The 24,060-nt window shown below is 37.9% G+C and overlaps 1 protein-coding gene across 1 annotated transcript; it reads right to left on the reverse strand.

Moving 5' to 3' along the window:
- Window positions 1-220: 220 nt before the first annotated feature.
- On the reverse strand, window positions 221-16,856 carry ANKRD7 (ankyrin repeat domain 7). Its single transcript, XM_045497098.1, has 7 exons — window positions 16,459-16,856; window positions 13,785-13,899; window positions 13,457-13,630; window positions 11,657-11,763; window positions 10,850-10,987; window positions 1,757-1,866; window positions 221-318 (listed from the first exon to the last, which is right to left on the reverse strand). Exons 1-7 carry the CDS (start codon window positions 16,686-16,688, stop codon window positions 311-313), a joined length of 882 nt encoding a protein of 293 aa, XP_045353054.1. The 5' UTR covers window positions 16,689-16,856; the 3' UTR covers window positions 221-310.
- Between the last annotated feature and the right edge of the window lie 7,204 nt (window positions 16,857-24,060).

Consider the following 24,060-nt stretch of genomic DNA (forward strand, 5'->3'; position numbering starts at 1 on the left):
ATGCTCTACTGCACACCTAACACAATATATTGCAAAGCTTCCTCTTATGAATATCCCATTCAAAACTATGACTAAAAAGATTTTTTTCTGCCTATAAGCTGAACACAAATTGTATCCTTTCAACTGACAGTTCATGATATAGATGATTGTCTTTTGAAACTTCTTCACATCTTCTAAGGTGAAAACTGCTCTGTTTAACAAACTTTTCTTCAAATGAGTAGTCAGTGAAATGCTGTGACAGTTCATTTAGTTGTTCTTTCAAAATGATTTTCTAATTCAAGGCAGCAGCAAAGGATTTGTAGAAATGAGGTTACATGTCTAGAAAACAAGTAATATTTGTAATGTCTTCATTTATGTTCAGATATTTTCATTCCCAAGTATATTTCTTAAAGTCTATGCCTCAGCTACAAAACAATTATAATTTATACATTATAATTATAATATTTCTTCATTTCATGGTCATTTTTAAAAATGCATAATTAAATGACCCCATTTGAATCTGACAGAAATACAAACTTTAAAGTTCACCATCTTTTGCAATGTCTTTTGGCAATTTTCTTGATCTAATATTTCCATTATGCTTCGAGACATAAAGATTAACATTTCACTAAAAACTGTAACATGTATTGCCATTGATAAAAGGATGTGGGGGGAGGGGTGTTTTTAATTGTTTAGCCTCAGGAGATACTCAAAATATAAGAGTGGTATTTCTAAGTTTCTACTGCTTTATTTCCCTAAAGAAATGAAGTGTAAATCACAGAAATTCCTTACTTCTTACAGCTATGTGAACATTATAAAAAAGATAGAGAGAGGGTAGGAGAGGAGCACATTAGGATGAAGAACAAGGGCCCAAAGAAACAAAATTTCTTGAGTGTGTGACATTAAGTTATAAGGAAAATTCAGGGAAATTCTCTCACCTAGAGGCAGTAGGACCACGCACTGCTCTAAGTATCATAACTTAGATACTTTAGATTTGAGGCGATGAAGAAAGAGTGTTTGAATAGTTGTGACACTAATGGGACCACCTATTGCCATCAGGTTCCCTCTCTGCCTTAAGTTTTCTTTTATTTTTCTTCTTTTTTATACTATAGGTGAAGGGAAGGGGAGGAGTGTGGCTATTGGTGAATACAGAGAATAACTAAAAATTTTTATGTCATCTGATTAAAAAAAGTCAAAGTATGACATATCGACCAATAAAACAAAAACCAATAACAAAAAAAAAAAAAAAAACAAAAAAATCCCAAAACTATGTATGTTTGTTGTTTTTTTAAAATAAGAACCAAAAATCATTTTCATAGATGCATGGTATTTTCAATTCTTCACAAATACTGTTACCTAATTTTAAGTTTTATGTGATATTAGATAGATATTATATTAACAATTTGCAACTGTATTTACCTGATGCACTTTTAGAATAAAATTTAAAATTTACTAATAGCTTTATATTTATTTAAAAATTTGTTTTTTATAACTAGTCATCATTATTACAACTAGTCACATTTTGTTTTTTTATAACTAGACTATGAATAAAAATTATCTTAATCATTCAGTTTCTCTTTACATTTTTAGCCACCACATCAGAATATTTTAATCGCAAATTTTCTTAAGAACAGTTTTGAAAAATATGTAATATTTCAAAATAGGAGAACTTCTATTTCAAATTTAAATGTTATTTGATAAGGCTGTATCCCTTCCTAAAAAGCAAACAAATGAAAACCATTAAGGAAAACTACTTGTTCAGTTTGTATCTTCTTACCTTCCTTCAGTTCTTCTGTATCAAATGAAGTGTCCAAGATTGTATCTTTAGAGTTAGATACCTGTTTAACTTTCTTCCCCTTTCCATAATTGGCAATTAATTGATAATATCTATCAACAAAGAGAAAATATATATAAATTCCAGAATTCATAAATAGTCAATTAAATTCATAATATATAATCACCAAATCAAAACGTTAGACATTAGCTAATGTCTTCTTAAATATGCTACACATTCACTGCTGACCTGAAGCCTCCTTTTAAGCCAACTCCATTAACAGACACCATTTTTATTTCTCGTACTCCCATTCTCTGTTTCTTCTTTACTTCCTGCTCTCAAAATAAACCACAAGCAAGGTATAAAAAGTAGCTTTAGGTTATTGTTGGTGTATTAGTTTGCTAGGGCTGCTGTAACAAAATACCACAGACTTGGTGGTATTTACATTATTGCCTCATAGTTCTGGAAGCTGGAAGTCCAAGATCAAGGTTGGTTTCTACTGAGGGCTGTAAGGGGAAGATCTGTTCCAGACTTCTCTCCTTGGCTAACAGATGACTGTGCTCTTGCTAAAAGTCGCCCCTCTGACAGCAAGCACCATTCTTGTCTCTATGTCTTAATCTCCTTTTCTTATAAGAACTCCAGTCAAACTGGATTAGGACCCACCCTACAGCACAATAATTTTAATTTAACATTTCTTTAAAAGCCCTCTCTCAAAATACAATCATCCAGATTGTGAGATACTAGGGGTTAGGACATGATTTGTGGGGGGTGGGGGGTGGGGGGTAGAGGTAGGACACAATTCAACTCATCAGACTTGGGCTTAACAGTAAATTGACAAAGTGAAGACAATTAATTTAGGGACTGACTGAAACATATCCAGTAGGTAATAAATCTTTTCTCCATGCCTGAAAAGAGCCGACCTAGTTATTCATTAATAGACATATGGTTTCACAATTTCAGTGAAATGAATGTGCCAATGTGAGTTAAAGCCAATTGTAAAATAAATAGCTAAATATAATTCTCTCATTTGACAGTCTCGCTTAGTTTAAAAAAAAAAAAAACTATATGAAAAGCATTCTCTATGCTTCTACTTTTACTAAGCCATAGATGTGCACCAAGAAGAGAGCTAACTAGTGATACCAATAAGCAGAAGTATTGCTAAATACCGTAGATAGGCAACAACTACTTAAACAACAAAAGTCACAATTACAGAGAGCTTAGTTCCCACTGAAAAAGAGGAATAAAAGCAGAAAAGAGGACAGGGAGAATTCGACTGCAACTTAGAAGTTATTTGCAATTTTTATTGAATGCTCATAGTTCCCACATCCTAAAGGTAATTGCTTCATCATTAGGAAATTACCTCTCTTCCCTTTTACCTCTCAAAAAAAAGAAATGATGTAATGCTTAGAATTTTAAATACTTAACATATTAAAATAAAATTGAGAGGATAATATTCCATGGTCAACATGCTTCTATTTATTCTGAAATTAATGATGGAGTAAACTACAAAAAGAATGTTCTGCAAAACCATTTGGGGGAGATGAATGAAGATCATAAGATTTCCTTCCCATCGAACTAGCCAATAAGAGCTTCACTAGATTTACAGATGCAAAGAAGTTATTTTAGATATATAAGTATTGTTTTTAGACTAATGTATATTTTAAACATACATATATATACATATCCTAGTTGCATTTACCCAAACTTTTTTTTTTTTTTTTTTTTTTTTCAACGTTTATTTATTTTTGGGACAGAGAGAGACAGAGCATGAACGGGGGAGGGGCAGAGAGCGGGAGACACAGAATCGGAAACAGGCTCCAGGCTCTGAGCCATCAGCCCAGAGCCCGACACGGGGCTCGAACTCACGGACCGCGAGATCGTGACCTGGCTGAAGTCGGACGCTTAACCGACTGCGCCACCCAGGCGCCCCAACCCAAACTTTTTAAATGATGAGGAAAATTCCCTATTTAAAAGTAACAGGAATTCTTATAAAAAAGAAGAATCCTTTCATAGAATAGATATTCATCAGTAATTTTTCTCTTTATTTAAATTTTTCTACATATGCTTTGCTTAAACCAAGGTAAAACACGGTACACATGTCCAATATTGCAAAGAAAGTATTATATTCAATTATGTTTCATATATGTAATTTCATATATTTACTTTCTAAAGTTCAATTTAGACTTTAAAAATAAACATCTGAATAAATATTTATATATATAACTATATAATATACATATAAATATACATATAATATACATAAAAATATATATGTATAATATACATATTTGTATATATGTATATAATATACATATATATATGTATATGTGTATAATATACATATAAATATATAAATAAATATATATATATAATTATATATATATTTACTTCTCTCTCTCCTTTTTCCACCACTCCTAAGATGCTCATATGGAATTAATGGTTAAAAGGTATTACTAAAATGTGAATAAGTAGGTGGAAGAAAAATAAGAAAACAGTAAACTAGAAAAAAATGTCTATGTAAAATTAAAATTTTACCTTAAAATGAAATTATAAGGAAAATATCCTGTATATTGTTTAATTTCATTAGCTATAAAGTAAATTTCTGTTCACTGCATCTTACTTCCTCATTGACTTTTTTTTTTAAATTTTATTTTAGAGAGAGGGAGAGAGAAAGTGTGTGATCTGGGGAGAGGGGCACACGGAGAGAGAGAGAATCCATAGCAGGCTCCATGCTCAGTACGGAGCCAGACACGAGGCTTGAGCCCACAAGTCTGGGATAACGACCTGAGCTGAAATCAAGAGTTGGACAATCAATTGACTGAGCAACCCAGGTGCCCCTCTCATTGACTATTAAAATTTAGAAATGCATATTCATACATGAAAAGTTTTGTCTTTATTTATTTAATATGAAATTTATTGTCAAATTGGTTTCCACACAACACCCAGTGCTCATCCCAACAGGTGCCCTCCTCAATGCCCATCACCCACTTTCTCCTCCCTCTCACCCCCCCATCAACCCTCAGTTTATTCTCAGTTTCTAAGAGTCTCTTATGGTCTGGCTCCCTCCCTCACTTTTTTTTCCCCTTCCCCTTCCCCATGGGCTTCTGTTAAGTTTCTCAGGATCCACATAAGAGTGAAAACATATAGTATCTGTCTTTCTCTTTAGGACTTATTTCACTTAGCATAACACTCTCCAGTTCCCAGGTTGGTACAAAAGGCCAGATTTCATTCTTTCTCATTCCCAAGTAGTATTCCATTGTGTATATAAACCACAATTTCTCTATCCATTCATCAGTTGATGGACATTTAGGCTCTTTCCATCATTTGGCTATTGTTGAAAGTGCTGCTATAAACATTGGGGTACAAGTGCCCCTATGCATCAGCACTCCTGTATCCCTTGGGGAAATTCCCAGCAGTGCTATTGCTGGGTCCTAGGGCAGATCTATTTTTAATTTTTTGAGGAACCTCCACACTGTTTTCCAGAGTGGCTGCACCAGTTTGCATTCCCACCAACAGTGCAAGAGGGTTCCCGTTTCTCCACATCCTCTCCAGCATCTATAGTCTCCTGATTTGCTCATTTTAGCCACTCTGACTGGCATGAGGTGGTATCTGAGTGTGGTTTTGATTTATATTTCCCTGATGAGGAGCGACATTGAGCATCTTCTCATGTGCCTGTTGGCCATCTGGATGTCTTCTGTAGAGAAGTGTCTATTCATGTTTTCTGCCCATTTCTTCACTGGATTGTTTTTCGAGTGTGGAGTTTGGTGAGTTCTTTATAGATTTTGGATACTAGCCCTTTGTCTGATATGTCATTTGCAAATCTCTTTTCCCATTCCATTGGTTGCCTTTTAGTTTTTTTTATTGTTTTCTTTGTAGTGCAGAAGCTTTTTATCTTCATGAGGTCCCAATAGTTCATTTTTGCATTTACTTTCCTTGCCTTTGGGGATGTGTCAAGTAAGAAATTGCTGCCCCTGAAGTGAGAGAGGTGTTTTCCTGCTTTCTCCTCTAGGGTTTTGATAGTTTCCTGTCTCACATTCAGGTCCTTTATCCATTTGAGTTTGTTTTTATGAATGGTGTAAGAAAGTGGTCTAGTTTCATCCTTCTGCATGTTGCTGTCCAGTTCTCCCAGCACTGTTTGTTAAAGAGACTGTTTTTTCCATTGGATATTCTTTCCTGCTTTGTCAAAGATTAATTGGCCATACGTTTGTGGGTCTAATTCTGGGGTTTCTATTCTATTCCATTGGTCTATGTGTCTGTTTTTGTGCCAATACCATGCTGTCTTGATGATTACAGCTTTAGAGGCTAAAGACTCTAAGACTGATTACAGCTAGTAGAGGCTAAAGTCTGGGATTGTGATGCCTCCTGCTTTGGTCTTCTTCTTCAAAACTACTTTGGCTATGTGGGATCTTTTGTGGTTCATATGAACTTTAGGATTGCTTGTTCTAGCTTCGAGAAGAATGCTGGTGCATTTTGATTGGGATTGCATTGAATGTGTAGATAGCTTTGGGTAGTACTGACATTTTAACAATATTTATTCTTACAATCCATGAGCATGGAATGTTTTCCCATTTCTTTATATCTTCTTCAATTTCCTTCATCAGCTTTCTATAGTTTTCAGCATACAGATCTTTTACATCTTTGGTTAGATTTACTCCTAGGTATTTTATGCTTCTTGGTGCAATTGTGAATGGGATCAGTTTCTTTATTTGTCTTTCTGTTGCTTCCCTATTAGTGTATAAGAATGCAACTGATTTCTGTACATTGATTTTGTATCCTACAACTTTGCTGAATTCATGTATCAGTTCTTGGAGACTTTTGGTGAAGTCTATCAGGTTTTCCACGTATAATATCATGTCATCTGCAAAAAGTGAAACCTTGACTTCATCTTTGCCAATTTTGATGCCTTTGATTTCCTTTTGTTGTCTGATTGCTGATGCTAGAACTTCCAACACTATGTTAAACAACAGTGGTGAGAGTGGACATCCCTGTCATGTTTCTGATCTCAGGGGGAAGCTCTCAGTTCTTCCCCATTGAGGATGATATTAGCTGTGGGTTTTTCATTAATGGCTTTTATGATGTTTAAGTATGTTCCTTCTATCCCGACACTCTCAAGGGTTTTTATTAAGAAAGAGTGCTGAATTTTGTCAAATACTTTTTCCATATCAATTGACAGGATCATACGGTTCTTTTCTTTTTTGTTATTAATGTGATGTATCACATTGATTGATTTGCAAATGTTGAACCAGCCCTGCAGCCCAGGAATGAATCCCACTTGATCATGGTGAATAATTCTTTTTATATGCTGTTGAATTTGACTTGTTAGTATCTTATTGAGAATTTTTGCATCCATATTCATCAGGGATTTTGGCCTGTAGTTTTTTTTTTTTTGCTGAGTCTCTGTCTGGTTTAGGATCAAATCCTAAATCAAGTAATGCTGGCTTCATAGAATGAGTCTGGATTTTTCCTTCCCTTTCTATTTTTTGGAACAGCTTGAAAAGGATAGGTATTATCTCTGCTTTAAATGTCTGGTAGAATTCCCCAGGGAAGCCATCTGGTCCTGGACTCTGATTGTTGGGAGTTTCTTGATAACTGATTCAATTTCTTTGTTGGTTATGGGTCTGTTCAAGTTTTCTATTTCTTCCTGTTTGAATTTGGGAAATGTGTGGGTGCTTAAGAATTTGTCCATTTCTTCCAGGCTGTCCAGTTTGTTGATATATAATCTTTCAATGTATATCCAGATAATTGCTTGTATTTCTGAGGGACTGGTTATAATCATTCCATTTTTCATTCATGATTTTATCTATTTGGGTCATGTCCCTTTTCTTTTTGAGAAGCCTGGCTAGAGGCTTATCAATTTTATTTATGTTTTCAAAAAACCAACTCTTGGTTTCATTGATCTGCTCTACAGTGTTTTTAGATTCCATATTGTTTATTTCTGCTCTGATATCTATTGTTTCTCTCCTTACGCTGGGTTTTGGGTGTCTTTGCTGTTCTGCTTCTAGTTCCTTTAGGTGTGCTGTTAGATTTCGTATTTGGGATTTTCTTGTTTCTTGGGATAGGCCTGGATTGCAATGCATTTTCCTCTCAGTACTGCCTTCACTGCATCCCAAAGCATTTGGATTGTTGTATTTTCATTTTCGTTTGTTTCCATATATTTTTTTAATTTCTTCTCTAATTGCCTGGTTGACCCATTCTTTCTTTAGTAGGGTGTTCTTTAACCTCCATGCTTTTGGAGGTTTTCCAGACTTTCTCCTGTGGTTGATTTCAAGTTTCATAGCATTGTGGTCTGAAAGTGTGCATGGTATGATCTCAATTCTTTTATACTTATGAAGGGCTGTTTTGTGATCAAGTATGTGATCTATCTTGGAGAATGTTCCATGTGCACTAGAGAAGAAAGTATATTCTATTGCTTTGGGATGCAGTTCTAAATATATCTGTCAAGTCCATCTGATCCAATGTATCATTCAGGGCCCTTGTTTCTTCATTGACCATGTGTCTAGATGATCTATCCACTGTTGTAAGTGGGGTATTAAAGTTCCCTGCAATTACCACATTCTTATCAATAAGGTTGCTTATGTTTGTGATTAATTGTTTTATATATTTGGGGGCTCCCGTATTTGGTGCATAGACATTTATAATTGCTAGCTCTTCCTCATGGATAGACCCTGTAATTATTATATAATGCCCTTCTTCATCTTTTGTTACTGCCTTTAATTTAAAGTCTAGTTTGTCTGATATAAGTATGGCTATTCCAGCTTTCTTTTGACTTCCAGTGGCATGATACATAGTTCTCCATCCCCTCACTTTCAATCTGAAGGTGTCTTCAGGTCTAAAATGAGTCTCTTGTAGACAGCAAATAGATGGGTCTTGTTTCTTTTATCCATTCTTATACCATATGTCTTTTGGTTGGAGCATTTAGTCCATTTACATTCAGTGTTATTATAGAAAGATATGAGTTTAGAGTCATTGTGATGTCTGTAGGCTTCATGCTTATAGTGATGTCTCTGGTACTTTGTGGTCCTTGCAACATTTCACTCACAGAATCCCCCTTAGGATCTCTTGTAGGGCTGGTTTAGTGGTGATGAATTCCTTCAGCTTTTGTTTGTTTGGGAAAACCTTTATGTCTCCTTCTATTCTGAATGACAGACTTGCTGGATAAAGAATTCTTGGCTGCATATTTTTTCTGTTCATTACATTGAAGATTTCCTGCCATTCCTCTCTGACCTGCCAAGTTTCAGTAGATAGGTCTGCCACTAGTCTTATGGGTCTCCCTTTGTAAGTTAGAGCCTGTTTATCCCTAGCTTTCAGAATTTTCTCTTTATCCTTGTATTTTGCCATTTTCACTATGATATGTCATGCAGAAGATCGATTCAAGTTATGTCTAAAGGGAGTTCTCTGTGCCTCTTGGATTTCAATGCCTTTTTCCTCCCCCAGATCAGAGAAGTTCTCAGCTCTGGCTTGTTCAAGTACACCTTCAGCCCCTTTCTCTCTCTTCCTTTTCTAGAATTCCTATGATACGGATATTGTTGCATTTGATTGCATCACTTAGTTCTCTAATTCTCCCCTCATATTCCTGGAATTTTTCATCTCTCTTTTTCTTAGCTTCCTCTTTTTCTATAATTTTATCTTCTAATTTACCTCTTCCCTCCTCTGCCTCTTCAATCGAGCTGTCGTTGCCTCCATTTTATTTTGCACCTCATTTATAGCATTTTTTTTTAGCTCCTCATGACTATTTCTTAGTCCCTTGATCTCTGTAGCAATAGATTCTCTGTTGTCCTCTATACTTTTTTCAAGCCCAGCGATTAATTTTATGACAATTATTCTACTTATTCCGTTATATTGCTTAAATCCTTTTTGATCAATTCATTCAGTGTTACTACACCCTGGAGTTTCTTTTAAGGAGAGTTCTGTTTTGTCATTTTGGTTAGTCCCTGGGGTGGTGCCAAACTTCAGGGCACTTCCCCTGTGCTGTCTAGAGTAACTAGTGTTGGTGGGTGGGCCTCAGTCAGACCCGGTTTCTTTTGAAATCCGCTCTCTGAGCAGAGCTGTTGACTTTTAACATTCCAGATGTTAAGTCCCACTGCCTGTCAGAACTCATGGAGTCCAGCCTCTCTGCTTTTGCAAGTCAGACTCGGGGGTTCTGCCTTGCCAGGTGGGTGCCCCTCGACTGCCCCAGCTCCCTCTCGCCAGTCCGGGTAGCGCACACTGCCTCTCCACCCTTCCTACCCTCTTTCGTGGGCCTCTTGTCTATGCTTGGCTCCAGAGAGTCTGTTCTGGTAGTGTTCTGGTGGTGTTCTGGGTTATTTAGGCAGATGTGGGTGGAATCTAAGTGATCAGCAGGACAAGGTGAGCCCAGCATCCTCCTATGCCACCATCTTCCCCCATTATCTCAAAAGTTTTGTCTTTTTTTTTTTTTTCAACGTTTATTTATTTTTGGGACAGAGAGAGACAGAGCATGAACGGGGGAGGGGCAGAGAGAGAGGGAGACACAGAATCGGAAACAGGCTCCAGGCTCTGAGCCATCAGCCCAGAGCCTGACGCGGGGCTCGAACTCACAGACCGCGAGATCGTGACCTGGCTGAAGTCGGACGCTTAACCGACTGTGCCACCCAGGCGCCCCAAAAGTTTTGTCTTTTAGATTAATGAGAATATATAGGTTAATGAGAATTCTGAAAACTTATCAAACTAAAGTTAGCTGACATAACAACAATATTCAAAGCTTGAATAAAATATTTATATTACTAATGCATAAAAACATTGAAAGAGGCTTATGTAGATTAATCATCTTTTGCCCAACGCTTTTACACAGATATTTTATTATTGGCTATGTCACTAGTTGCTGAAATCATTGTCCTGACAGACTTCAAATTCCCATACCACTGGGGGTGAAGCTGTACATACACTCGGCCCACTTGTAGTTCTTATATTGACTGGATCCCACAACCAGGTGAAATCAAGGATCCCTGGGTCCTGTGACCAGAGTTCCTAATATGGTTACCCCCACTACAGAGCCCATTCCAGCTTTTTACTTTGGGGGCTCATGGTTCTTATGATCAAATCCCATACAACTGTTAAAAGATATGCAGTACCACTTACACAGTAAAACCATTAAAAGAAGCATAGTCCTCAGCTGTGAATCCATAAATATCTTGGGAAGATAGGTTCACTTCTTGCTGAAGAAGAAGACTGACTAAATTTGTTGGTTCATCACTTAGAGCAATCATAAGGGCTGTTCTGGAGCGAGAGAGATACATAAATGTGTATTTATGGATCTTAGACATGTCTTGTACATTTTTTAAACGTTAGTCTTCTAAATGTACTGTTCAAATGTAGAATCTCTATCAGGAAAAGAATCAGGGCAAGAATGTAAAAAGTGGAGCAGATCTACTCAAAAAGGTTTATCAATCACAGATTATATCATGGAGTCTAAAGATAGAAGAGTCTCTAGGAAGCAGCTAGCTCAAAGGTTTTCAATCCCTGCTCCTTGGAACCCAAATCTCAAAAATCTCAAAATGCTAGGGAGGGGCATGTCTGGGGATCTGGGGTTCTGGGTCCTCTGCGTCATTTAACTACAGCATCTAGAATTTAGAGATTGAGTTCTGTGTAAGATTCTAATTCTAATGTTATAAGTAATATAATAATAATAACAATAATAATAATAATAATAACAACAACCACTACCACCACCACCACCTACTAATCTGGCCCAACTGTTTGATTTTACAGAAAAAAACAGATCCTGGGTATCTAGGTAATTTGCCCAAAATAAATGGCCAGATCTTTTATCAATATCACAAAATGCATAAACATATAGGCACAAATATATATATAAACACACACACACACACATATCATCTTATTAAGTAGCTAGAGTTATATGCTCTTATTTAGAATTTATTATACCTTTGATTCTTATCTGAAGCATTCACATCTGCCCCTTTCTTCAGAAGATATTCTACCATTTCTGCATTATTTTCAGTAACGGCAAGTAAAAGTGGAGTATACCCATCCTGAAAATTTTATTTCAAAATGATTATTTAAACTATGGTACTAATATTTTATGCATTTTATTATATATATTTTAGATTTAGGTTTAATTTAAAATATAAGTGTGTTACCACCTCACACCTGTCAGAATGGCTAAAATTAACAACTCAGAAAACAGATGTTAGCGAGGATGTTGATAAAGAGGATTTCTTTTGCACTGCTGGTGGGAATGCAAACTGGTGCAGCTACTCTGAAAAACAGTATGCAGTTCCTCAAAAAATTAAAAGCATAGTTATCATATGACCCAGCAATTGCACTACTAGGTATTCATCCAAAGGATACAAAAATGCTGATTCAAAGGGGCACATGCACCCCAATGTTTATGGCAGCACTATCAACAATGGCTGAATTATGCAAAGAGCCTAAATGTCCATTGACTGACAAATAGATAAAGAAGATATGGTGTGTATATACAATGGCATATTACTTGTGATCAAAAAGAATGAAATCTTGCCATCTGCAACAACATGGATGGAACTAGAATGTATTAGGCTAAGTGAAATAAGTCAGTCAAAGATAAATATCATATGATTTCATTCATATGTGGAATTTAAGAAACACAACAGATGAATATAGGGGAAGGGAAGGAAAAATAATATAAAAACAGAGGGAGGCAAACCATAAGAGACTCTTAAATACAGAGAACAAACTGAGGGCTGCTGGAGGGATACTGGGTGGGAGGATGGGCTAAATGGGTGATGGGCATTATGCAGAACCCTTGTTGGGATTAGCACTGGGTGTTATGTATAAGTGATGAATCACTAAATTCTACTCCTGAAACCATTATTACACTATATGTTAACTTAGATATAAATAAAATAAAAGACAAATAAAAATAAAAGATAAGTGTGTTAATAAGAAACCTCTGAATATATACTTTAATTTTGAAAAGGTTTTGATATATAACAAAATATGATTTCAGAGACCAAGAAAACAAACTGGAGTTGGGTCAGTAAAAATTAAAATTAAAGTTTCTACTTTAGGCTTAATTCAAATTGTGGGCAAGAGAAGCCTGGAGTATTTAAGTGATAAGCACCTAGTATTTAATGTAAATATTACAAACCATCAATTCACATGTCATAATATTACGCTTGAGTTTCCACAGAATTTCATTTAAACTTCTAAGCCTGGGCATTTATTTTGGGCTGTCATGGAGACAAAATATCAGTGAACTTAAGTGTTAAGAAGCTTTTTTAAAAACAAACAAACAACAACAAACAAACAAAACCCCTCATCTCTATAGGAGAGTTGGATTACTTTTAGTATAGTAAGTGATTTTCTATGTCAACCCTATTTCCATTATCTATGAGTATATAAATAAGACAGGAAAAAAATGTAGGCTTATGATTTTTAACCAATATCCACTTCTAGGGAAATCAGATATTTCTCATTTGATATAAGCCTTTGAACAATTATCATTGTTAAACATAATGCTGTTTTGGAGGTCAGCATTATAGTCTAACATGAAATGGACCAAGATTTTTTAAAAAAGAAAACCTTATCAGTATTTCATCATCTTATTCTCCTTCTCCTTTTCCCCAATTTCATTTTGGAAAATTCATGCTTCATATAACATGTGTTCCAACAGACATAAATCATCTGCAATAAATACCTTCTTCCATTGCTATCTAAAATATGTTATTTTTAATACACTACCTTATTTTGATATTCAAGATTAGCTTTGTGTTCAAGCAATTTTTCAACTAATGAGACACTGTGGCCACAGACGGCATAATGGAGAGCAGTATTGCCATCGAAATCTACCAGATTTGGGTATGCACCATGCTCCAGAAGAATAGTAGCACAGTCTTCCTTTGCACACTGTACTGCCTGTCAATACAACAAGAATAAATGAGTAACCAACTTACTATCCAGGATATATTAAACTAACGTGTGGTACTATATTTTAAAAGATGAAATCCAACCCAAGTTAAGTAGAAGAACTCAACTGCATTTCAATTGAAAAGGAAAAAAATTAACACACCTTAGTCAATGGAGATCTTTTTTCACCATCGCAGACATTTATTTCACACTGTTTCTCAATTAAGAGAGATACAATATTTGAATATCCATTGGCACAGGCCAGGTGCAAAGGGGTTCTATATCAATGTGACAGAACACAAAATTAGAGATAAGTCTTAGTTTGAGAAGTTACGATACCCAAGAACATGCCAGATCATATACTTTTAAGGTATTTGCTTCAGGTACTTATTGATCTTTATAGAAAATTTATATTAATTGCTTTTTACTGAACTAATAAGGCTGTGCAAATGCCTTGAAGATCAAATATTTAACTGGTTTCACTTCAAGGAAAATTTAACTATAATGAGTCAAAAAATACCTATGTATGTATGTATGCATACCTTCATCATAAAAATGTCTTAGTAATCATTTACTATGGCTAGGCAGGGTTCTGGATGATGAGGATCCAGCAGCAAACAAAACAGACAAAAACACCTGCTCTTATGGATCATAAATGTTAGTGGAAAAGGTAAATAAAAAGCTTGAAATAGAAAAGGATGCCAGACAGTATTAAGTGCTAAAGAGAAAAATCAGGCAGGGAAGAAGGACAGGAAATGTCAGCAAGGAGAGAACTTATAATTATAGATAGAGTTGCCAAGGAAGCCCTCGTTGATAAGGTGATTATTAAATAGACACTGTAAGGAAGTGAGAGAGGAAGCCATGTGGGTATCTGGCGGGAAAACACTCGAGGCAAAGGGAACAGCAAGTCCAAAGGTCCTAACATTTCTGGCATTTCTGAGGAACACTGAGGGCGCCAGGGAAGCTGGATATGAAGGAAAGGGAGAGTCATAGGATGTAAGATGAGAGAGAGAATAGGGTGAGAGTGAATATCATATAAGGCTGAATGAGCCATTGGAAGGACTTTGGCCTTTATCCTTAATGAGATGGAAAGCCAGGGGAAGTTGTTAAGGCAAGGAATGATTCATTTTACATACATTTTATAGGATTATTCTGACTACTGTGTTGGGAATAAATTGAAAGGGTTAAAAGACAAAAAACAAATTACTGCCATTGCAGCAATTTTGGTTAAGATACGATGGAGGTTTTGCCTAGAATGGTAACTGTGAAGGTGGCAAGAAATAGTTGGATTTTAGATACAATTTGAAGGTGGAGCCAACAAAATCACATGGGTGGTATGAAAGAATGAGAAGAGTCAAGAATGACTCCAGGAGGCAAGAATGTTTCTGGCCAAACAACTGAAAGAAAGGATTTGGGATTTCTAGAAAGAGAAATGAAGCTCTAAGGAGGGAAAATGGAAGCGCCGTTTGGGGATGCTTGAGATTTGTAAAGAGTGAGTGGTGGAGCCAGTGGCTCTCACAAATCAATTACTAAATTTTCAGGAACTATTCAAGCCAAATGACATCACACTGGTAGCTTGAAATCAGGGCTTCTCCTCCCTTAGCTCCACTCCCACCCTCACCTCAGAGCTTGCTATTAAACATTTACCAGTACACCACAGGCTATTAGATATCCACACTGAAGTATAGGTATTTGTATATGAGTCCAGAGTTCAGGGAAGAGGTCTGGCTCGAGATAAAAAGTTGGAAGGCATTGGAATATAGACATTTAAAGATAATCTCTCTTCACCAGGCAAGTGAAGATTAAGAGACAGAATTGTTTCAAGTTCTGAGCCCTCAAATATTTACCAGGCAGGGAGAGGAAAAGAAATCAGCAAAGGAGTCTGAAAAGCAGTGTTCACAGAGGTAGGAGAAATGCCAGGTGAACCAAGTGTCCTAAAAGACAAGTCAATATTTCGAATACTACTTATAGGGCATGGAAGATACTTGGCTGAGATATGAGCCAGGTAAGACTGAGAATTGACCACTGAATGAAGTCATTTTGAGGTTATCCATGACCTTGTAAAGTAATTGAATGGGGTGGTGTAGGATAAAAGTTGGATAAATTTAGATAACTCTGTTTTTGTCAAAGGGCATAATACTATCAGCAAACTGACATAAATCTTAATAACCATAGTTTCCAGTTACCCAGTTATGGTGAAAAATAATGCTCTTCATACCCTATAACTTGAAAATGCCCCCAAAGATTTTAAGGTAGGCACAGATAGTACATATTTTGTTATTAATGTCAAATACATAACCTCTATGTTTCTTAATATATAAAATTAATTTTGTTTTTGCAGTAAGTGGTTGTTGATGGACTTTTTCAAGAGACTCTGCAATTGAAAAAAATCATCAGAGATCCACATTAAAGTCAATTGTTTTGCTGTCTCAAAATATTAAAATCTTAACAACCACTATTCTGAGACGTCTCTCTACTCTTTTCCTATTAGTACATTAGTAGTATGGTAAATCTTGGATGGCTTAGGACAATATATATGTATCAAGTTAAAAACAGTAGTTCGGGTAAAGGGTGAAATGCCAGATGTAGATTAATGCAGCGGGGGAAGTGGTGGCAATCAGGGAAGGCACAGATGCCCTCAAATATCCAGGTAAGCATTAAACAAAATAACAAGCTGGATTTGGGCACGTGACCCTCTGTCAGTGGTTACCTGACCTCTCCACTGTGGAAAACCTGTAGCGAAAACCCATGAAGGAGCCCAGACAAGTCCTGCTCCTGATTACAGGACCCAGTGGACCCAGCTTCCCTTCCACACTGCCCTTCATCCGTCTGGTCACCTGTACTGTCTGTCCCGTACATTCACATCACGTTTCTTGAGCTGAAGGTACTCCTTCACCTTCTCCAAATCCCCGACCGAGGCAGCTTTGTGAAGTTTCTTTAAATCTTTATCTCGAAGGTTGTAGCCTGGCTGGGCGGGGTGGTGGGTACTGGCCGGGGCCACAGGCAGGTGCGAGGAGGGGCCTTGAGGCTCATCCTTCCTTTTCCAGAAGGTGAGAAGCTTCTTCATGGTGGCAAAGGAGACAGTCCTTTAGCTGGACCAGGATGTCCCGGTCACTCCTAACCCCCGACCTGCCCCTGGGGCCTAGACCCCCTGGCTTGAGGGTGCGTCTGGGCAGGTCTTCACCCCACTCCAGGAGTCCAAGCTAGCCAGAGACAGGAAGTGAACCAGTGACAGGAAGCGGGCAAAGACAAAGGGGTTGGGCCACTTGCCTGGGGCAACGCAGGCGCCTCAGTTGCCTGGCAACGCCCAGAACCTTGAGCGACAACCAGGATTCAGTGTTGTAGACGCCCAAACCCAGACTCTCACTTAAGATCTTTGACTGACTGCTACACTGTCAGTCTTACTAGTAGATCAAAAGCATTTTGGTAGAAACCTACCAACTTTCTTAGAAATAACCCCTTCTTGTTCGAGTATAAACCTAATGACTTAAACTCTTGAAAGCTGAGATTTACCCTCCTTATGGTGGGGATGGATCTTCTCCAGGGACCTTGCCCTCCAGCCTATCCCCCACCCTCATCCACATGGTTCACAGGAGCTAACACACAGTTAACAGTGACTGAGATCCTTCTATAATCTCAATATCAAACTTACTTTTCAATGCTACCTCTCATATTCCAGCTTACCTTTTCACGTCACAAAATTCCAAAAATCCTTCCAACTCACTGCACCTACAGTGCACTAATTCTGCAACCTTCACTGACCTTGACCACCTCACTTTGTGTCCACATTTCCCTACTTAACGAGATTAAATTCCATGGTTAATCATTATCATCACTCCAATGCCTATACCTTCATGTTTGCCCTCAATCTTTTTCTTACTTGCTGCCTAAACCACAGTCCTGGGTAAATCTAAAACTCCCATCTAAACTTATCTTTCTTGAGTCACTGAATGTGACTGAAGGAAAAAACAAAGCTACATTGTCTTGTCTCACCTTTAGTTCATGAAGATTCACCTTAAGAAGATTGCCCTATGTTCCAGCAATCCTCAAATATTTCCGATTCATTTACACTCACACCTTCCTTAACCATTTCATTATCTTCTCTCCAAAGTCATTCTTGGCTGATGACCTGGTATCCTGATCCATTTAGACAAAAGAATTAATCACAAAAGAAATTTCTACACTCCCAGGACATCTACCCACCTACTTACCAAAAAATATTTTACCTCTCTTCTGTTCATATTGATGATATGTCCATGTTTCTAGCAAAGGCTAGCACTTCTCCTGTGAACTGGAACCCATCCTCTGTAGCCTGCCCAGGGACATTGCTTCAGCAACTTCTTGCTTTCTCATGTGTCTATAAAGTTTGTCTCTCTGTTAACTAACTCTTATTAGCATAAATACATACTAATATTTGTCCAAACTAAAAACAAACAAAACTGACCACACCTTCCTCCACAACATTCATTGCCTCATTTCTCTCCTTTACAGCAAAACTCCTTAGAGTTGTCTATAATCTTATAATCTCTCTATATCATTTTTCTTCTTCTGTTCCCATGGCAATTCCTATCATTACCTATTTTTTATTGAGTTATAATTGACATAAAACAGTATATCAGTATCAAGTATACAACATAATGAATTGATATTATGATAGGAAAAGATAGGATAAAATAGGCAGAGAGGAAAAGGATTAGGACCTGAGATCCCTGGGTGGAGAAAGACATATTTTGGAACAAAGTTGGGAGTGTCTGACCACAGCATACCCTGCCCCAGCCAGGTGTAAGGCTCCTCTTGAGAAAGTAACACACCACCTACTTCCCCTAAGGTTCCCCTCAGGGATCTGACAAAAGACCTGACTAAAAATAAGTAGTAGACCATAAGACCTATAACCCACAAGGAATGATATGGCCATAGACCATCCCTCATACAAAGGAAATGAGCCAATCAGGAAAGGACCACCCAGCACCTAGAGCTATCAAGCCAGTGAGGTTAGGACCTGAGAAGGAATTAGGGGAAAGGGAAAAGGGGGGGAGGGGTTTACCTGAACCTTATAAAACAAGGACCCTTGCCTACAATCGATGGGCATTCACTTTCTAATATCCCCCACTCTGTAAAGAGAGTTTTAATACTATTCTTCCTTTCCAATCTTATACTCTAATAAACTTTTGCCTGCTGCTCATTTTGGGTCCACCTCTTCATTCTTCAAAGTAGCGAGACAATGAATCCTGAGTATTAAGGTAAAACAATCCTGCAACAATATTTGTATATACTGCAAAATGATCAACACAGTAACTCTACTTATCATCTGTCATCAAAGTTACAACAATTTTTTTTCTTGTGATTAAGAACTTTTAAGATTCACTCTCTTAGCAACCTTTCTTTTGTTCCCATCCCTCTCAACCAACACTGCTTTAAGTATGATTGACCATGATCTCTAGCATGTGAAATCCCATTATCATCGCTCAGTTTTTATATTAATCCAGTAGCATTTGACACAGGTTTCAAGGACCATTACTTGCTCCCTGAAACACTGTCTTCACTTGGCTTCTAAGATATCACACTTCCCTAGTTTGATTTCTTCCTTTATAACAATTCCTTCTCGGTTTGCTGATTCCTCTTTATCTCCAGTATTGGAGAACCCCAGGGTCAGTCCATCAATAGCTTCATTTTGTGCCCCCCCCCCCAAATCCTTGGAGTCAGTCATCTTTGAATCTTATCTTTTATACCTACATTTAAATTGCCAGCAAATCCTGTTAACTCTAACTACAAAATATATCCAGAATTCATTTGATTTCTTCCCCTATCTATATTCCCTTCTGAGTGATCTCTCTCATTCAGTCCCATGGCTTTAGGTTATCTATACATTATCAACTCCAAAATTGAGAGTTCTAATCTGGTCCCCTGTCCTGAATTCTGGACTAGTATATCTATTGCCTATAGATTCTTCTTCCTCAATATGTCGTGTTGCTGCGTCAGAGCGCTGGGCATGCACAAGAAAAAGAGTACCTGTTTGTCCTTCAGAAGGGCCTAGATCTCTTTCAGCGAGGCCTTCAATCTGGCAGATCAACCTTCATGAACTCATTCTGAGTGTGAAGGGGTTGAAGCTGGCCAGCTGGGTCTTGGCCTTGCTTTGCTGGCTGTTGCCCATTCCATGCTGAGTGGACTTGCTGTCCCCTTTCCCCTTCCAGTGTGATTCTGTGGTGGGCAAGTGGACTTTTCACTCCTCACTCCTCTGTCATGTCTCCACCCAGATGCCCTGTTTCTGTCACATGGTCGCCTGGGGCCCCACAGTCATTGTCCATGGCACCATTATACTCCACACCTCTGGAATCCGTCTCCTATGCTGTAGCCCTGGTCTCTGGGCCCGCAAGCTGTCCACTGCAATCAGCTTCTCCCCTTATCCAGGGAGATAGCACAACAGTCTGTTTCCCACTCTAGGTGAGTGCCATGGGGCTGGATGTCACCCTACTTCCAGTAACAACTCCTATTGTCAAGGTGGACCACGAATCCTACTGACTTCCTACATGAATGTTACACTTCACATCTCTACCTGACATTCCACTCTGTCACTCTCTTACTTAAAAACAGGTAACTCCATTCTTTAAAAGTCAGGTCAAAAGTTGCTCAGGTCAAAAGTCTTGGCATCATCTTTGACTTCCCCCTTTCTCAATGGCCACATCAGCTAGCTCATAAGTTAGCAAAATCTAAATGTATTGCCTCCAAAATACATGCAGAACTTTACCACTGCTGTCCATGTGGCATAGGCCAACATCATTTCTCTCATTTGTAGTTTTACTTTAGTACTTTATAGGAGAATCCTGACTGGTCTTCAGGCTTCTGCTCTTGTACGCCACCTTGCCCCAGTCTATTCTGAACCCAGCAGCCTGAATGATCCAGTTAAAGGGCCTTCAGATGGTATCATTTGTCTGATAAAAATACTTCAATGATTTCCTAACTCCCTCGCAGTAAAAGCTGAATTTCTTGTAATGACCTGGGCCTGTGCAATTTGTGACCTCCTCCTTCACACTCCACCCTTTACTTCTCTACCTCAGGTCCTTCTTCTTACTCAAGCTCACATAGCTCCAGCCACCATGGTTTCTCGGTGGCTACCTGATGCACTAAGCATGTTCCTGTCTCATAGCCTCTGACCTTGTTGCTCTCCTTTCCTGAAGTGCTGTTCCTGCCACCGTAAAGTAAGCTTTGGGAGGGCAGCCACTTTTGAATGCTTTGTTCCAGGCTAATTCTCAGCTTCCATAACAAGATTTGCCACACTAAATGCTCAATAAATGTCTGTCAAATGAATGTATAAACATTTGAATAATGACCTCTGCTTCTATCTACCTTTTAAATTCTTGAATGCAACTTTGGACACAGAACTTCTCCTTAATTCCATGGATCAGAGGTAAAAAGCAGGATGTACTGTTTAAACAAGAACTTGAGGGTGGCAGATGGGAGTGTGAACACAGAACTTAATGTGAAACTGGCCCACCAGAAGTAACTGCCAAAATCACAGACCCCAGTCCATCTCCACAGGAGCCTTCAGTAAGCAGCTTCCCGGCCACGAAGAATGCCAATCCCTAATCTATCCTCAGTGTGCTCCTAAAATCAGAAATCTTCAAAGAATAGTACATAGCACTCAAAGCATACAAAAAAAAAAAAAAAAAAAAAATCCACTGGGTGGATATCAGAACCTTTTTATACCAATTATCATGTGTTGCTTTGAAAATGATTGTATATGTCTGTATGTTCTGTAATAGACAAGATACATTATACTGTATTATACAGTATACTGATATATGCACATAATATATACATAATAACTGATTCTTGTCATGTACTGCTCCAAGCGTTTTGCATAGCTTATCATGTAATCTTCACATAGTCTTGTTGAACTAAATACTATTTGTATCAACATTTGATAGTGAGGATATTGAGGTGCAGCAAATTTTAATGACTTGCTCAAGGTTACTGTACTGGCAAGCTAAGAGTCGGTATATAAACTCATATGACATACATTTGAACCCACCCAATCTGACTCCAGAACTTGCCTCGTTAGCCAATATTCCATTCTGTCTCTGTCATGAATAGATGAAAACATACCATCTCTGTAAACTCTATTTTTAATGGCTCAGAGGAAAGATTTACTTATTCATTTGAATACATTTGTTGAACTCCTTTCTAGTGCTACATGATGTGGCAGATGTAAGGTGGAGAACAAAACTTGATAATTCTTGACATCAAGTCAATGCACACTAATTCCCACAATGGTTTAGATCAGTGGTTCTCAACCAGGGCAATTTTATCCCCCAGGGAATATTTGGCCATATTTGGAGATATTCTTGGCTGTCGAGACTGAAGAAGAATACTGCTAAATATTCCACAATGCACAGGGCAACCCTCTATAGGTACTTACCTGGCCCCAAATGTCAATAGTTCCCAGGCTTAGAAACTCTGATCTAGGCTCTATATTATTTCAGAGGAGCAAAGATGAAAAAGATATCTTACATTCTCTGCCTTCAATGAGCTCACTAATGTTTAGTTAACCTCGACCCTTCTAGCCCCCACCACTAAAGAAATTCTTTCTCAGCTATATAAGTTAGTAAGGGTCACATGATGTGTACTCTACCTTTAATATTAGCCTAGAGGGAGGGAGTGACAAAGTAGGTTATGGACGGTCGGGGTGATTTCAAATAAAAAAGAACTTTTGGGCTGGGCTTGAAGGATAAGTAGCTTTTCTAGGCTTTCTAATCAAAACTTACCTATAATCATAAAAGTTAATTCATAATAGAGGCACAGGGGTGACTGGGTGGCTCACTCAGTTAAGCGTTCGACTTCAGCTCAGGTCATGATCTCATGGCTTGTGGGTTTGAGCTCTGCATCAGGCTCTGTGCTGACAGCTGGAGCCTGCTTTAGATTCTGTGTCTCTCTCTTTCTGCCCCTCCTTGCTCACACTCTGTCCCTCTCTCCATCTCTCTCTCAAAAATAAACATTAATAAAATTAAAAAAAAATCCACAATAGAGGCACAAGCAAAACACCCAAGAATCAGGATCATCTGATATTATTTGTGGAACCTTGACCAAGGTTAGCCTGGGATCTGAATCAGGTCCTGAAGGTTGAGTGGAATTTTGATGTGGGACATCTAATAAAAAACTAGACAGAATAGATAATTTTGTATATTTCATTAACTGAATTCATGTTGACTGCCCATTTCAGGAAAATGCATACTCTGAAACAGTATTTTGTAGTGCAAGTTTAGTGCAATGGTACTTAATTTAATTGTGACTCATTGCTGTGAGTTCTCCTAAGTATTTAAAATCTTAGAATGTTGCCAAATTGTGAATTACTTTTTATTGTGTCTGGTAATATCTAAGATAGACCACATTTATTCTTCCTTTAAGAAGTTTAACAACAAAAAGACAACTATTTAACACCTATCCAACATTAGGTGAATATTTAAATCTTGACTAGACAGCCATATAAATAGACTATTGTTCTCACTCGTGTGGACAGCTTAGAGGAATACCCTTCTCTATAACTGAAGTCCTTAACCTCCATCTCTCCCTTCTTATCCCAGCCAAACTAGTACGATGGCATAAGGTTGTGCAGATCTAGGCTGCCTCCTTGGAAGAAACAAGTGGGAATGGCCAAACCACGTACTTGGACACAGGTCTGTGACAAAGGAAAAAAGGGCACATTTTTCTAACTTTCAAAGGTACTTTTTTTTTTTAATGTTTATTTATTTTTGACAGAGATAAGAGTGCGAGAGGGAGGAGAGACAGAGAGAGAGGGAGACACAGAATCTGAAGCAGGCTCCAGGCTTTGAGCTGTCAGCACAGAGCTTGATGTGGGGCTTGAACTTGTGAACTGTGAGATCATGACCTGAGCTGAAGTCGGACACTTAACTGAGACACCCAGGTGCCCCTCAAAGGTATTTCTAATGGGCCAGTAGTGCCCCTGTTTCAGCTCCACTACAAACTCTTCTGAATTTGTTTCCTTGGCTATCTCTCTAAAACTGTAGCTTCTTCTGGCTCCAGCTAGTCTCCTGGGGTCTGAGGCTGTACTGCTGTCTTCCAGAAATCCATGGACCATGACTTCGCCTGGGCTACTGATCCAGCTTGTTTTAACCTCATTTCCATGCAAAACTGTCCTTCCCAATTTTGATAGAGGTTGCCATCTTTTTGTGTTTTTCTAGCCTTCTATTTTTAGAGTCATTTCTTGTGCCCATTGACTTAGTTTTTCAATTTTCCTTAATGATACATTCCCGAATTACCATCATGGAATACAAACTACAGGGACTTGGGCAATATTCTTAACCTTTCTGAGTTTTTTTTTCCCCCTTTACTTCACAAGCCTGAGAAAATACACGAGAATGAAATTATTCAGTACAGTACCTGATAGAAATGTTGCTTATCAGAATGTTGGGGTTCACCTTCCT

Source organism: Leopardus geoffroyi, chromosome A2 (assembly GCF_018350155.1).
Source record: "Leopardus geoffroyi isolate Oge1 chromosome A2, O.geoffroyi_Oge1_pat1.0, whole genome shotgun sequence".
NCBI lineage: Eukaryota > Metazoa > Chordata > Mammalia > Carnivora > Felidae > Leopardus > Leopardus geoffroyi.

Bases quoted from the DNA above. Each gene is read 5' to 3' on its own strand.
- ANKRD7 (XM_045497098.1), bottom strand. From the start codon at position 16,688: ATGAAGAAGCTTCTCACCTTCTGGAAAAGGAAGGATGAGCCTCAAGGC. The intron at 11,764-13,456 runs GTAGTGTATTAA...TAAAATTTTCAG, and splicing joins ATCTTGAATATCAAAATAAG to GATGGGTATACTCCACTTTT. The intron at 1,867-10,849 runs GTAAGTGGTACT...CTTTGTTGATAG, and splicing joins TCTTTTAATGGTTTTACTGT to ATATTATCAATTAATTGCCA.